Source organism: Episyrphus balteatus, chromosome 3 (assembly GCF_945859705.1).
Source record: "Episyrphus balteatus chromosome 3, idEpiBalt1.1, whole genome shotgun sequence".
NCBI classification, from domain to species: domain Eukaryota; kingdom Metazoa; phylum Arthropoda; class Insecta; order Diptera; family Syrphidae; genus Episyrphus; species Episyrphus balteatus.
The window spans coordinates 116,120,016-116,135,330 of record NC_079136.1 but is presented as its reverse complement, the minus strand read 5'-3'; the positions used below and the strand labels follow the sequence as shown (position 1 = coordinate 116,135,330).

Genomic DNA, 15,315 nt, shown 5'->3' with positions numbered 1-15,315 from the left:
AAAAAAAAAGAATGGCAAAGGCAAAAGCAACAAAAAAAAAAAAAACAAAAAAAAAAAATAAGCCACCAAAAGAAAATGATGGGTAAAGGAAGAAAAAGAGACTAAAAACAAAGTTTTAATTTTGCGTTTGTCGGTGAAGTGGATCCACCAAATGAGTAAATGTGTGTATCTTCTCTTTTCTCTCTCTGGTTGACGGGTCGGCATAGTAGTTGGGGTGGTAGACAGTGTGCCTGTGCTTGGTATCCTTCGATGAAAGGATGAACCCACTCAAACAAACCACCCACTCTCGCTCACTCACCTACCCACTCACTTACTCACTCACTCACTCACTCGTTCGCTCACCAAAGCCCATATAGACCCTCTCCATCTCCATAGACAATATGAAATAAAATTAAAGGAAAAAAGCAACAAATCTGTTTTAGACTAACAACGAGAAGAGAGAAGGGCATAAAACGGGAGGACGATGACTACAACACATGATAAGGATGATGATGAGAAGAGAACTACCCGCCGACTTCTAGGATTCTTTCGAAGTCCTTCAGTTTTCACAGTCTTTCTCATTTATGTTCTCAACCCCTATTTTATTCTCTCCCACCACCCCACATCCAACAATAACAAAAAAAAAAATTAGAGCTGTGTTATACACTGAATAGAGTTAAAAACATGTGAGAGATACACATAGTCAGAGTCACATGTAGGTGGGTTAAAAAAGGGGATTTTTGTGTTTTTACTATCGAGTTCAGTTTTGTTTTTGCCTTCTTCGTTTGAATAGAAATGGATGGATAGAAAATATGTATAGGAGACGGAAAGATGACAGGCGTCAGGCAGGGCTCCCCTCTAGGGGGCAAATAGTTCAACTTGAAGTAAAGTTTTTAAGTCCTTTTCGGCTTCCTGTGTGTGTTGTTGTTGTATCGCGTTTGGATGTCGTGTAAGCGAATGTGTGTTTTATGGCAAAGCATTTGAGCATTATGAATAGTGAATGAGTATCTTTTTTTTTTCTATTTCTATAGAGGCTAGGATATAGGTTCTTAGGTCTCTTCTATTTTAACCCCTTTATTTTTTTATTTTTTTTTTTTTTTGCATTCCCAGAGGAGAGACCGTGAGTGGTATAGTATTTCCTTTTAAGTTTTTCTTTTTTTCTTCCTAGTTCTATGGGCGTGGAAAAATATTATTTTCCAAGTATATTTTTTTTTATGGCACTTTAAAACAACTTGATTAAATCATAACCGATGTTACAAAAACACACCGTGTGTTTGGTGGTTGTGTATGGTATTATGGAATTTCCTCTAGTTTTTTTTTTCGCCATGTTTTTGTTATAGCACAGGTGAAATGGTATATATGCTTGCTTAGTCGCGTAGGTAGGTTTATTATAGCGAACACTGCGAGCGTGTGTGTTTTAGGAAATGTCAATCCAAATATAGTGGAGGTAATAAATGTTTCATCTTCAGGTGTTTATTAATGTCAGATTATTCACTTAGAGAAGTGGAAAGCAATACTTGTGGGAAACAAAACTCAAATTTTGTCAAAGCTGGTATGAATATTTTGTTATGTGTGTCAGCTTGTTGGATTATTTTTGTTTTTTTGGAGGTAATTTTGATTTTTATCATATTTTCATTATTCCTTGGGGTCACATAACGGATTACAATATGTAAGATGGAGAATTATAAAAATTTATGTGTCTCGGTGGTATTGAAAGGGTAAAATAATTTTGATAATAAACAATTTTGATGTCAGAACCCATGAGTGTCTGCTAGTCTAGTCGTTGTCTTTCTTTAGGTGAGTGTCGGTAAGGTAGGGTGAATGTTTTTACAGGAAATTTCACTTAAGTTTCCAATATTAGCTAAATTCTCGCTAATACGTTAAAAATCATTATTCAAAATCAGTGAGCTAAATTGCAGTTAAAAAAAACTGGGTCTGAGAGGATTTAAAAAAAAGGAAATGAACAAAACAATACAAGAGTAAATGTGGTTCTGATTAATATGTTTTATTTCTAACTTATCTAAAGGAATGTATATGGAAGTGACTTTTAAGTTCCTAACATCTGGCACTTTAGTGACACTTAAGAGTACTTGACTCCAAATCTAGTTCGAAATATGAGTGGTAATGCAGTGCACATATTAATTGAAGTCGTGAGACCTGAGAGCTCAATATTTGTCTTTTAACAGTCAGTTATACAGATGAGTGAGTGGCGCTTACTTACCATTATTGAACATTTAATCACACTTCTTTTGTAAAAAAAAATATACACTGCCTTACCGCCCCTTACAATGGTTGATTACAAGTTACTCCAGCTCAAAACTTCCATTTTTAGATTATTACGTGGCGTTACTAGAAACAGTCTTTAAAAATTTTAACAGAGTATTTTAAAATAGTCAGAAAATCATTCACAAATAATATTAAAGAAAAAGAATAGGACATAAATGGCTTCCTTGAGGAACTCCAGAATTAACCGTAAATCTTGTTGAATCAAAACTTTTAAAACACTATAAAACGCATTAAATCCAATTTTATTTATTTTTTGAAATAAAATTTGGTGGGGGATTTTATCGTTTGCCTTCTTAAAATCAAAAACAACGCAAGATTTTGTTAGTTTCGTTAAGACGGTTAATGATTTATCTTTTATTTTCATAAAAAAAAACTGACCTATCAAAAGTTGTTAGACCAATCGAAAAATTGCACAAAGTACTAATTATCTATTTAATCAATAGAATCAAAACCAAAAGTAATAAACTTTGCCAAGTAATTCTCTTAAGCACGCCATAAACATTTTGCCTTTTTTCTTCTTTCATTTCTTCCTCTATTTAACATGTAACTACTCATCATTTTATATATACCAATTTATTCTTATTCTATTTTTTTCTTTCGTAAATAATGATTCAATTTATTATTTTCCACGTCGCTAATCATATAATTTAAATGTTAATACATCAACCTTTATATTTTATTGCCAGTTACTCTTCATGTTTTTTTTTTTTTTTTTTTGTTCCTTTCTATACCTACCTGAGTAAAATAGGGTAATTTATTATATTATGGGAAATTCCTCAAAATTTAGGTATACCTATTTGTATTTCTAAATCCTTAAAATATATTTCTATTTTGTATAACCTCAAAAATTAAATCTAATGTAATATATTAATTTTTATTGCATTTTTTGTCTACTGTACCATGGAAATAAAGTAAAATCGACTTTAAAGTAACAACAACAACAAAAACAAAAAAAAAACATCCCCCAGGGCAAATAATTCATACATACACATACAGATACACAGATAGGTATTCGTATGTGGGTTTATCTATCTATACACCCTAAGAAGCATTTAGCAAATTACCAAAAACAAGGGTGAACGATGACTTGGAAATGGATTGTCCTTTGTTTTCCCTCACATTTTTTTTTTTACTTTATTTGTTGTAATTTTTATTAGCTTTTCATTTCCTGTGGACCAGACAGAATGTCTTGGTTTATAGAATTATTTTTTTTTGTCGTTCATACATACCCCCCACGAAAATGTTCGCCATTTGTCTTTTATCCTTTTGTTTTAATTTTTCAAAAAATAAAAATAAAAACAGCAAAAAAAAAGAATAAAACTTTTGAGTAAACATACAGTCAAAGCTTATGCAAAGAAAACTTAAACAAACAATTGATTAAGTTTAAGAAAAACCAACTTGCATCTTTACCAAACATATTTATACATATAAAACTATTTCAGTTCCGTATAAACAAACGTAGGGAATACTCTTTCAACAACCCACCAACCAGCCAGCCACCACCTGATACCCAAAACCCTTAACTCCTGTTCTCGCTCTAATTGACCGAAAAGACTTCCGACTTTTTTCTTCGACTTCTTCTCTTCATCCTTTAGAATTTTTCTATTATCCTCCCCATCTTGTAAACTCGTTTCTATCCCATCTCCCTATATCCCCATAAAAAAACCCATTCCTCAATTTTTTTTCTGCTCTTTGAAGTTTTAGTATTTGTTTGTGGTTTTCGTCCCTACTCTACTGCAAGTTTGGTGTTCGTGAGAATCAAGACGCGCGTCCTTGGAATTTGATTACACACAAATAACGGGGAGAAAGAACCTTAAGTTTACACACAGTTTGAAAGTTTGTTTGACTGTTTTTTTTTTTTTAACTCATCGTCCTTTTCTCGATTTGCTTTGACTGTGTTTTTATTTTTTTTTTTTTCGTATTTTCAAATTCCTGCAACAAGAGGTTGAATGTTGTGCTGCCGTTTCTGCTGCTGCTGCGTTTGGTTATCTAATCGTTTTTCTCCTTACTGCATATTCCCCCAAGAGTAAAAACCCATAAACTACCAAAGGATTGCAGTTCTATATAATATCACTATCTACAAAGAAAATTCTTATTTATTTTCTATTTTTTCTTTTTACATTCTGTGAATCCTGAAAATAGAAAAACTTTTATTTAATTAAAAAGGAATGAAAAATCTCCAGGGTGGATTTATTTTTATATTTTTATTTTTATTTTTTTTTTATTATATTTATTATACATTTTTTTTCTCTCTATGTATCTTGAACAAAACTTATCTCTATTTTGTGTATTTCTTATTTTAATTGCAGGTACTACAAACTTTAATTTGAAATAATTAATTGCGAAAAAATAAAACAAATAGAGAGAACAATAACAATGAAACAAGTGCATAATTATCAAACATAAAAAAAAAAAAAATAGTGGCCTAAAAGTGCAACCTTATAGGTAGCACATTAATTTTTTTTTCAATTTTGTTTCTATGTGAATACAAGGGTTTACCTCAAAAACCACTACCATCCCATTACCACAACCGCCCCTTTGTTGTTATGTGGGTGTGGGTTGGCGTGCTTAATTTTGGAAAACAAAAGAAAAAAACAAAAATGATTTTTTGTAAACTCTGACCAAACTTTATTTCTATTCCGAAAGGAAGTTAAACAAAACAACTATAACAACAGAAAAAAAAAAGAAAAAAATCCTTACACATCACAAAAAAATAACAAAAGCAAAAATAAACAAAAAGAAAAAAAAAAATAAAAGAATGGAGAGAAATTTTATATTTTGTTCGTGTATTTCTCCCTTACTTCTTTGAATTCCTAACACACAACCTAAAAACACAAAAACTTCAATAAAATTTGCAAAAAAAAGGATACAAATCAAATTAGTTTCTTTTTCAAGAACAAGGACATTTTTGTTGCACACAAAAAAAATTAATTTTTCAAGAAGCTTATTTAACCGTTATTTGTGTGGTGTGTGTGGTGTTTTGACTGACGACAGAAACACTCCTCCTTCATGCAGCTGGAACTACATATAGATCGTATATTTTTTGTTTTGTTTTTCACGCATAAATGCACACCACAGGTAGTAGGTTGATAGAAAAACAGCAATAATAATCAACAGACAAGTAAGTAAAAACACAGTTTGTTGGGTTGGATTGTGTTTTTGTGTCGTCCTTGTCCTTGTTTGTGCGCTGTTTTTTTTTTTTTGTGTTCTAAATATACCTACATTACACAATGCATATCTATAAATACATATATGTTTATATGTATATTTATATATATTTTTTTAAAAAATGTGTTCTCTGTCTTCTTATCCTCTCCATTTGTATGTATTTATGTTTTTTTTGTTGTTATTCATTTATGCATAATCACCTCTCGTCCTGTTTCGTCATTCATTTTTGCATACATCATAAATATTTTTTTGTGTTGTTTAATATAATTTTTTATTTTTACATCACAGACTTTATGTTACCTTATTTTGGAATCATTCATATATATTTATATGTTTATTATTTTATAGACAAATTTATTAAAGGCAAGGTTATGAGTACCTTACATCTTTCATTCATATTTTGTATTTGTTTACCAACCTTAGATTATTATTAAATGATTTCTCAGTTTGGGGTGATTGTTTGAATAATCCTTAAAAACTTAATCCCTTTTCAACATTATGTTTATATACATATTTAGTTTCAGTTAACCTTGTGGCTTTGCATTGGGCGCCAGTTTGTGTTGACACTAATTATGTTAGAAAGTTTTAGTAAATTACGAAACTTATTGGCCTGTTTGTACTAAGATGCCACTCGATAATTGGCTTCATGCATTTAGTTAATCTAATTTAAAATTTAACTTTGAAAATTGTTCATTAAACCCCTTTGGTCTCTGCTTCGGACTCGGCCGTGAATTCTAGGTTTTTTCCGTTCTTGCAAATTAATTATACACACATAAGAATGGTTGAGATTTGTTAGTCACTAGGCCTTTCTCCTTCATGGGGTTTTTGCGAAGCTTTATTTCTCAAATACGATTTTTCGAAATATCGTTTGATTTTAATCAGTTTTGAAAAATTTTTTTTTTGAAAACATTTTCTTAGTTAAAACGAAGTTCTGTATGCAGAAAAAACTTATTTTGGGAAAGGGTTCAAAATATCGTATGCAAAAAAAAATTTTTGAAAACCAACTTATTATAAATAACAACCACAAAAAAAAAAAATAAAAAGATAATCACAATCATCCTTTAAGCATTCTCAGTATCAGTGAACATTTCTTTACCTAGCTCTTATAGCATCATAAAAACAAAGTAATTAGTCAGCTTTATTTTAGGGAGAGAAAATGATTTCAAATAAGAGAGAAAGAGACGGAAAATGTCTGACTTATAGGTTTCAAGTACACTTTAGTCCTTAGAAGGAAATTAATTCGTGTTTCAAGTTTGACCAGTGCAGAAGTACATATGTACCAGTAATTTTTTTTCTAAAAGAAGCGGATAATAATCTTATAAGTTTTAAGTTCTTTTCAATGTGAAATATAATATTAATAAATACACTCAAATACAATAGTGAACCTTTTTAAACTTTTCAATCGCATTTTATAATAAAAGGTATGTTTTATTATTGATGTGTAGTTGTAAAAGTAAATATTTCCTCCTTCTTCATAAACAATGATTAATGTCAAAAATGAATCATAATGTCCAGCTTGAAGGTTTTAAGTTTTAAATAAGCTCTTTATTCTCTTCAATTTGATCACAAAAACATAAATTTAGAGCAAAACTTTCCTATAGAAAATGGAATAGGGTAACTAGTTTTCACACTTGAACTAAATTTGAGAAGGAAAATATATTCGGTTTCCACTTTTTTCTTCAGTTTAATTTTGCTGATTTTCAAACAAAATTAGATAACATACTACACAAGCATAAAAACCAATTTCTTTTCAATCAAAGCAATTATTAATGCCACATATTAAATTATACACTTGTTAAAATTGTATCCTGATTTTCTAAACTCTATAGAATGAAAGAATTTTATCTCAGTATGAACTAAATAGGGCTTTTAAGCAAATCAAGGATTAGCATTAGGATTAAAAACTGCACTTTTCAATTTTTATAACCCAATTTATATTAGGTACTCCGAAACTGAGAGAGAAACAATTTTCCCTTAATGCAACAAAAATCTGAATCTGAAATCTCAAAACCTTATGCAATCTCTGTTTTTCTTCATTTAGCCCTGTTCCATTGGATGTGGTAGTTTACTCATGAGTAGATCTATTACTACAATCAACACATCGCTCAATTACTTGAATACTGTCATAAATCACAACAACGTATTTTGAGTTATTAATGCAGAAGTTATTAGAATAAAACTGACGAAGAATGAGCACTAGTTTTTTTTTAGAAACTAATTTTTGCATACAAAATTAGATCGATATATACAGGGTGTCCCAAAAGTAATGGATCAAACGAAATATGCTGATAGGCCAACTTAAGGGCTCTCAGAATTTGGTAACTTGTTCATCCCAAATCCTTACGGTTTTCGATTTAATGCAGTTTTTGTGAAATTTCGAAAAATCCCGACTTGGCAACAGTATTTTGCTTCCTCTGCCCATAATTGATTTTTGTTTTTTACAATTCTTTCACTAAAACATTGCCTAATAACAAGAAATAACTAATTAATCAAAATATTTTTTATTTCATACGCCATTTTGTTGCAAATTAATTAACAGTTTCATGTTTTATAAAAACTCAATTTCTTACTTTTATTTCAGAGCAGCATCCCGAAAAAAATTTGTATGGTGTGATACTGGTTTATTATTTTAAAAACTTGCCGTGTTATTGCAGTTTTCAAAAATGTATAAAAATTTCCAAAGTTGAAATTAGAACGAAAGATATTACAATTTAAATGCAAAAAAACAGGGCTTTTCAGAGAAAAATAACAAACAAAAATAAACACATTTCTCGACTGTTGTTTGTTTATTTCTTTTTGAATAAAAGTCTCGATTTTTGTTTGTTATTTTTCTCTGAAAAGCCCTGTTTTGTTGCATTTAAATTGTAATATCTTTCGTTCTAATTTCAACTTTGGAAATTTTTATACATTTTTGAAAACTGCAATAACACGGCAAGTTTTTAAAATAATAAACCAGTATCACACCATACAAATTTTTTTCGGGATGCTGCTCTGAAATAAAAGTAAGAAATTGAGTTTTTATAAAACATGAAACTGTTAATTAATTTGCAACAAAATGGCGTATGAAATAAAAAATATTTTGATTAATTAGTTATTTCTTGTTATTAGGCAATGTTTTAGTGAAAGAATTGTAAAAAACAAAAATCAATTATGGGCAGAGGAAGCAAAATACTGTTGCCAAGTCGGGATTTTTCGAAATTTCACAAAAACTGCATTAAATCGAAAACCGTAAGGATTTGGGATGAACAAGTTACCAAATTCTGAGAGCCCTTAAGTTGGCCTATCAGCATATTTCATTTGATCCATTAGTTTTGGGACACCCTGTATGTACTTATGTCGTTTTCTATTGACTTTTGAGATTTTTGTGTAAAATTCTCAGATTTTCCACTGCAAATAGAATATGAAATCTAGTTTTGTAATTGTGTGCGAAATCTGTGCGTATAAGAAAAATAAAACAACAACAAATGTTCAGACAAATGTCAAACAGAGGAGTGTGTGTGAAAGTGCATGTGTTTGTATGCGTGAATCTTGATAAAAATCCAGAATCAGATTCTTGAATCTCAGATTCATTTTTTTGACATTTTTTTGAATCTCAAGACGCAAATAGATCATGAAATCTGAGATTTGTCCACTATTTCCCCTCTTCACCCCCCCTTTCAGCTGTCAAATTCACAAATCTCATTCTGAGATTCGTCAATAGAAAACGACATTAATTTAAAACTTGTTTCCTGAAAAAAAAAAACACTTTTTTTTTTAGTTATGACAGTGTTCAAGTAAATGAGCAACATGATCTGCTCAAGGAGATGGGAATGTGTAGTTGTTGTACTAGATTTCTACTCATGAGTAGTCTTCCACGTCCAATGGAACATGACTCATATAAACAAAACAAACTACCGCATTGTGAGTGTCATGGCGGTCTGGTTTTGATTTTGTTTTTATTTTTATTTATTGCTCAGAATACATGAAAAAGTGTTTGAAAAACAGTACAAAATGTTATGAAATTTATCCTTTCTTTATTTTTTTCTCAATCGGTTTTGTTGTTTACATTTTTTGACATTAAAAAAGTAGACAAAAATTTTGTCCTAAAAGCGTTTGCGTACTTTTGCACAATTTTTTTTTCTCTGAGAAGATTTCATCCGCACTCTTTAAAATTTGACAGATTTCATACAGGGCTATTGTATACAAATTTATAAACATTTGTGACAAAATCCATATAAAAGGAAGAAACGCTTTTGTCTCATTTCTCATTATACCCTGTATTCTCATTCAAAGTTTTATTCGTTCAAAATTTAAAACTACTGAATAAATTTTTACTGACATCAAAACACACCCTTAAGTTTCTAATTAACCTTAAAACTACCTTACCTGTAAATCTACTTTATCGATAAAATCATTTGACATCTCTGTGACAGCTGACACCTTCAGCTACTGTCGGCCATTATTATTTTTTTCCCGCTCGCAAAACGTAAACAAGTATTTTTTTTATCTCTGTTAACATTTTAGTTTTTTATTCCGAATAAATTGTTTATAGTTCAAAATTTGGTGAAAATTTGTTACAATATAATAAATACAATTGTAACAAATGCAAAAATAGAAATGTCAATGCATTAAATTCTGGTAAATGTTTGTTTACTTGTTTTTTTTTTTTTATGGCGAAAAAAAAAATACTTATTTTAGAAATAGAAAAATAAAACAATAACTGTAAAGTATTCACCATTTATCAAAGACTAATAAAATGTGCAAATTACTAAAATCCTCAATTTTTGTCGGAAAATCTTAAAAAAGAAAAATTAAATCTAAAAGTGATTGTCAAACCTTTCATTTTTCTATTCATTGTCCTGCACTAAGTTAATACAGGCTCTACAATAGTCCATCATGTCAATGTCTCTCTTTTTCATAACAATTCACAAATTGTCATTTGTATATAATACACATCCACTTTCACATTGTTAAAGTCCTGCAATCCTATAATTGCATTATTTATATGTTTTCATTCCAACAATTTTCTTCATACTGCAATTAAATAATTATTTTCTCATTTTTATGTATGCAAAGCTTCTAATGCCACACACCTGCTTTTTTCTATTATCTTCCATTATTTTTGTTTTATTTTTTTTTTTTAATTTCCATTTATTATGAAATTAGCATTTTTATGTTGCATGTTGAAAACAATAATCGCTCTATTCTCTCTCAAAACATTCGTCACTATAAAATTTTGTATTTTTTTATATTTTATTTGCAGAATGGAGGACTACGACCGCCGGGAACGTAGAGAACGAGATAAGTTGGCTCGCCAACAAGTTCAACACTCCGATCGGCAGCAAGGACTCTTTCGGGAACCGATTAGGGTAAGTTTCATTTTTTGTAACTCGGCTATTCCATTTCAATTTTTAGGCGCTTGTTATAGAGTATATCTTGTTGAGGAAGCAATCTTTTTTCTTAAAACTTGTTGGGTCTCAAGGGCTAATGATAAAGTTGATGTTCCAGAAGTTTCAGAAAAAACTAATCAAATGTAGATTAATTATACACAGACAAAGACGGTAACGGAGAAAACGAGTACGCTTCCTCTCCGTTACCGTCTTTATCTGGGAATAATTTGGCTACGTTTTATTGGTTTTTGTTGAAACTTCTAGAACATCATCTTTTTCATGAGCTCTTGAGACCCACAAAGTTTCAAGACAAAATATTGCTTCCTCAACAACATAATACTCGAAACAAGCATCAATATGTCCTCTCCGTTACTTTGGAATTGTCCAACTCTCAAAAGCAATCAAATAAATTTTTTATTTTTGCTTCTCTAGGTTGATCCATCTGAAGGTGATCATATAATCACAAGTAAATTGGGTGATTTTTCAATGGCCAAGCCATTGATTGAACAAAAAGGTTTTATTGGAATAACATCTGGCCGAAGGCCGCCTCCAATGCAACCACCGCCACCTCAACCAATGCCACCACAATCGAGTAGCAGTAATAACAATCGCCTGCCACTACCACCGCCCTCACATAGCTATCAACAGCAGCAACAACAACAACAAACGCATCCACCGCAATCGCGTTTGCCATATATGAAACAAGCTGATAACAAACCACCTTACAATGGTCGTGGTGGCTATCCTGGTCAGCCGGTTAAAAATGATATTCGATCGAGTAGCGGTATGGCCCCACCTAGAGGACCACCACCACAATCTTCATCTTCCTCCTCGTCGTCGTCTTCTTCGTTGTCATCATCTAATCTCTTACCACCACCAGCTACTTCGATAATGCCGAATGGTAGACAAGGTGGTAGTAGTAGTAGTAAAATGGGACATCATTCGTCATCATTACACAATGGCCATTTCTCACAGCCATCGATACCAAATATGCACAAGATAACCCAAGAAAAGGATATCAATTCGATACTTAGCGAAATGATGACTTCGGTGACGCCACACACGGAAATTAGTGCAACGCCGAGAATACAAATTGAAAATTACGATTTGAATGGACCGAATAGGCACAAGTATTCTTTGGCTCCGCCGATGCCTAAACCGCCAAAGGAATCACCGATTAAACGTAAGTTTATTTGAATTTTCATCCTTTTTTGAATTCTTATATATTTTGTTTTCTGTCTCTCTTTTCTCTCATTTTTGAAAATCGATAGCCAAAGAAAAAATTTCGGTGCCAAATTCAACGTAAGTTAGATTTTTTTCTTCTAAACTTGGTACAAATACTTATATCAGTTTTTTTTTTATCTTACAGAATCCTGGACCATGATTTGGAACTTTCAGAGAGTGACGATGAACGTAAAAAACAGACTTCTGTTGACCAGTAAGTTCCTTCCTATCTCTCTTATTAATAGGGATCAAATTTCCATGCAAATGCATATTTTTTTGGGAATACCTTGGAAGCATGGCAATGAATACACAAATAAGGAGATTTCCTTTAAAATGGCATTCAATCATATTTTACTATAAACGCATAATGTACTTAGGGCTCAGTAACTATCAGTAAAATCTTTCCGAAAAATTTTGTTTAGCTATTTTGAAGATTTTAAACTTTTATTGTGAGCAAAATATTGATGAAATAAGTTGAAAGCATATTTTGACTAATTTTTTCAAAACGAAACAATGTACTTGAAGCTAAATTTAATTCATAAATCTATTTTGAAGGTTTTACTGAACAGCGAATTGCCAAATGCCAAAAAAATCCATTTCGTTTTACTGATGGCGTTCCATTTCTTTACTGATCCGGTGGCACAAAAAGTGACTGAACGTCAATTGGAAAAAAGTCAAAAACTTAAGCAAATACTGTGCAAATTTGACGAACCAACGTTGTCCAAACTCATAAAAAAATGAACTCCAACACGATCAAATGATAAATTGGACTATTTAACAGTAAAGGAGGACGGGCATTTTGGACGTTTCGCGGCCATTAATGAAATTGGTATCAAATGAATGAACTGTGAAAATCTTTTTCTATGGGCGTTTCGCTGTATTGCATTAAGAATGTTCGATAATTCGTTATTAGTATTGTTAATGCATCGTGCAATGTGTAAAGGACAAATTAAATTATATTTTTATCATAAAATATGATATTCTGTCATTTTCCCTGAGCCTAAAGACATGAATCTGGAATATCCGACCAATAGAACTCATATAAGCTTTTTAAACCAACAGTATCGAGTCTTATATTGAGAGTTTTCAAATGTTTCAAACTAACAAAAAAACTCACAAAAATGACTCAAAAATGTTGTTTTAGAAAGGCCATGATTTGGTTTCTTGTGGTGGAAATTCAAGATAAGGGTCTTCAAACTCAGGAAAAATGGCAAAGCATCAGCATTCTGCATTTAAAATGCACGTAAAGGTTCCAATATTGACAAAATCTATAAAAAGTATTACATGCAAAAATGCATTTTATTCATTTGTTGGGTACGTCACATTGAAAAAACTTCTGCACGTTTTAACTGCATTCATAAATGACAAAATCATTCTTGGCCGCGCAACGTCCACGTTCTATACAAATTTGCCCATTCTCCTTTTGACCAATTTTATTTATGTTTTTTAAAGCAAAAATTAATAATTCCAAAAAGTTAGATCTTTGAACTCGCAAATGGTTTAGTATATAAATTTAACATAAAAGTAACGTAAAATGTTTTCATAATTTTAAAATAATATTGATATTTTATAAAATTATGTGGTTTCAAATGCATTTTAAGTGCATATTTTCTATTTTTAAAAGCATATTTTTAGCGCATATTTTTCATTTTTAAGTGCATGAAAATAATATTTCTACGTCACTAACAATCCTTTGTTTACATATTTCTTACTTTTTTTAGGACCTCTGCAAATTCTAGTGAAAGCTCTGAAACCAATTCTAGTGAATCGGGTAGCGAAGAATCGAATGGTACCAAAGTTGAACCAGCCCCACCGCCACCGCCTCCTTCGAATCAGTACAATTGGAATTTAAGTCGTTTCTTTAATAAACAACAAGCAGCGACACAGGCACAAAATGATGCATCACCGCATAGTGGTGGCGTTGGAGGTGTTGTTGGAGGTGTAATGCCAACAACGCATCAGATTCCTGAGCCGAGTATCAAAAATGAACCATCAATGCCAGTCGATGATGATCATTTGGGATCGGCATCGATATCACCATTGCGAGAGCCACCGATTTTGGCCCATCATATAGCACAGCAACCATTGTCGCCGATTATGAATCATCATCTGCCTGCCATTGGTGAAATAAAAAAGGAGAGTGATTCATTATTTTCGATGCCAGGTAGTAAATTGCTTCCATCAGCGACGACGACGGCGGCAGTTGTTGATGAATTTGTGACAATCCAACCGGGACAAATAAAGAATGAATCATTCGAAAAGAGTCCCTCATCGAGTCCTATTCAAGATGAGAAGCAGTTATATGCCGTGGAGTCGGATCAATCGTCGGCGATATTTGAAGCTGCCGCTGAATATGAAGGCATCAAACCGTTATCGGGACTGAGTGATAGCAGTAGTTGTGAAACGGTTCCGGAAGCGGAAAAAGTGATGGTGCCGCCTGTTTTGGCTCCTCCATCACCACTGCCGCCTGTTATTCCAGCACCGGTTATTGTTCCGGTGGTGCCAAAGCCCTCACCAAAGTTGAAAAACTCTTCCCCTCCCACTGCCGGTAAAAAGAGGCGGAAAAGACTGCCCAAAGATAAAAAGCAATCTGGCATGGATTGCTCGAGCGATGAAGAAGACGGCGAATACTCAAATATTGTATCGCCAGCCAAATCTGCCGGTGATGGGCCCGAAAAGAAAGGTCGTGGTCGACCGAGAAAAAATACTCCTAGTGGTAATATCAGTTCGGCGTCCTCTACCAAAGGTCCCACGCTGACAGCCAAAAAGGAAGTTGGACAAGGTGCTATCAAAAAGACCACAGCCAGAAGACGAATGTCTCGACAGAATTCTGTACAAAAACTTAATATCAAAAGTCGAGAGACCATCGATACCTCCGATCCAAGTTCGTCAGATGACGAAGATAAGGGCGGTGGTGGTGGTGCAGGTGGTGGTGGCAACAGCAGCTCTGGCATAAGTGGCAAAGGCAGCAGCAGCCGAGGTCGGGTGCTTCCAACAAAAGCAGCGAAAAAGGCAAATGTGATGCCTGTGATGTCAGCGGCAGCAAGTCGACCTGTAGCAATAATACCACCAGTGTTGAAACACGATGTGGTTGTGCCTGTAGCTCCGGTGCTCTCAAATCGAAGAATAGTAAAGCAAATAAATAAACGAGCACCAGTGGAGAAATCATCATCGGACGAAGATGATGATGACAAGAGTGATGGGAAAAGTGACGACGATGATAAGGACTCATCATCGACCACTTCATCATCATCAGATACTTCCATTGATGAGTAAGTTATTGATTTTT

At 32.5% G+C, this 15,315-nt stretch overlaps 1 protein-coding gene across 3 annotated transcripts in view; it reads left to right on the top strand.

The window, feature by feature from the left end:
• Positions 1–15,315, top strand: part of LOC129916347 (AF4/FMR2 family member lilli) — an 84,364-nt gene that overhangs the window by 61,545 nt on the left and 7,504 nt on the right. Inside the window, exons 2-7 of one of the 3 annotated variants that reach the window (XM_055996219.1) lie at positions 4,575–5,386; positions 10,676–10,781; positions 11,235–11,985; positions 12,074–12,104; positions 12,172–12,240; positions 13,748–15,298. In XM_055996219.1, the coding sequence (XP_055852194.1) occupies positions 10,677–10,781; positions 11,235–11,985; positions 12,074–12,104; positions 12,172–12,240; positions 13,748–15,298 (2,507 nt within the window). In that variant the 5' untranslated portion in view covers positions 4,575–5,386; position 10,676. Of the gene's footprint in view, positions 1–4,574; positions 5,387–9,475; positions 10,051–10,675; positions 10,782–11,234; positions 11,986–12,073; positions 12,105–12,171; positions 12,241–13,747; positions 15,299–15,315 lie in introns of those variants that run through there. The other 2 variants (XM_055996220.1, XM_055996218.1) reach the window with 2 other exon arrangements.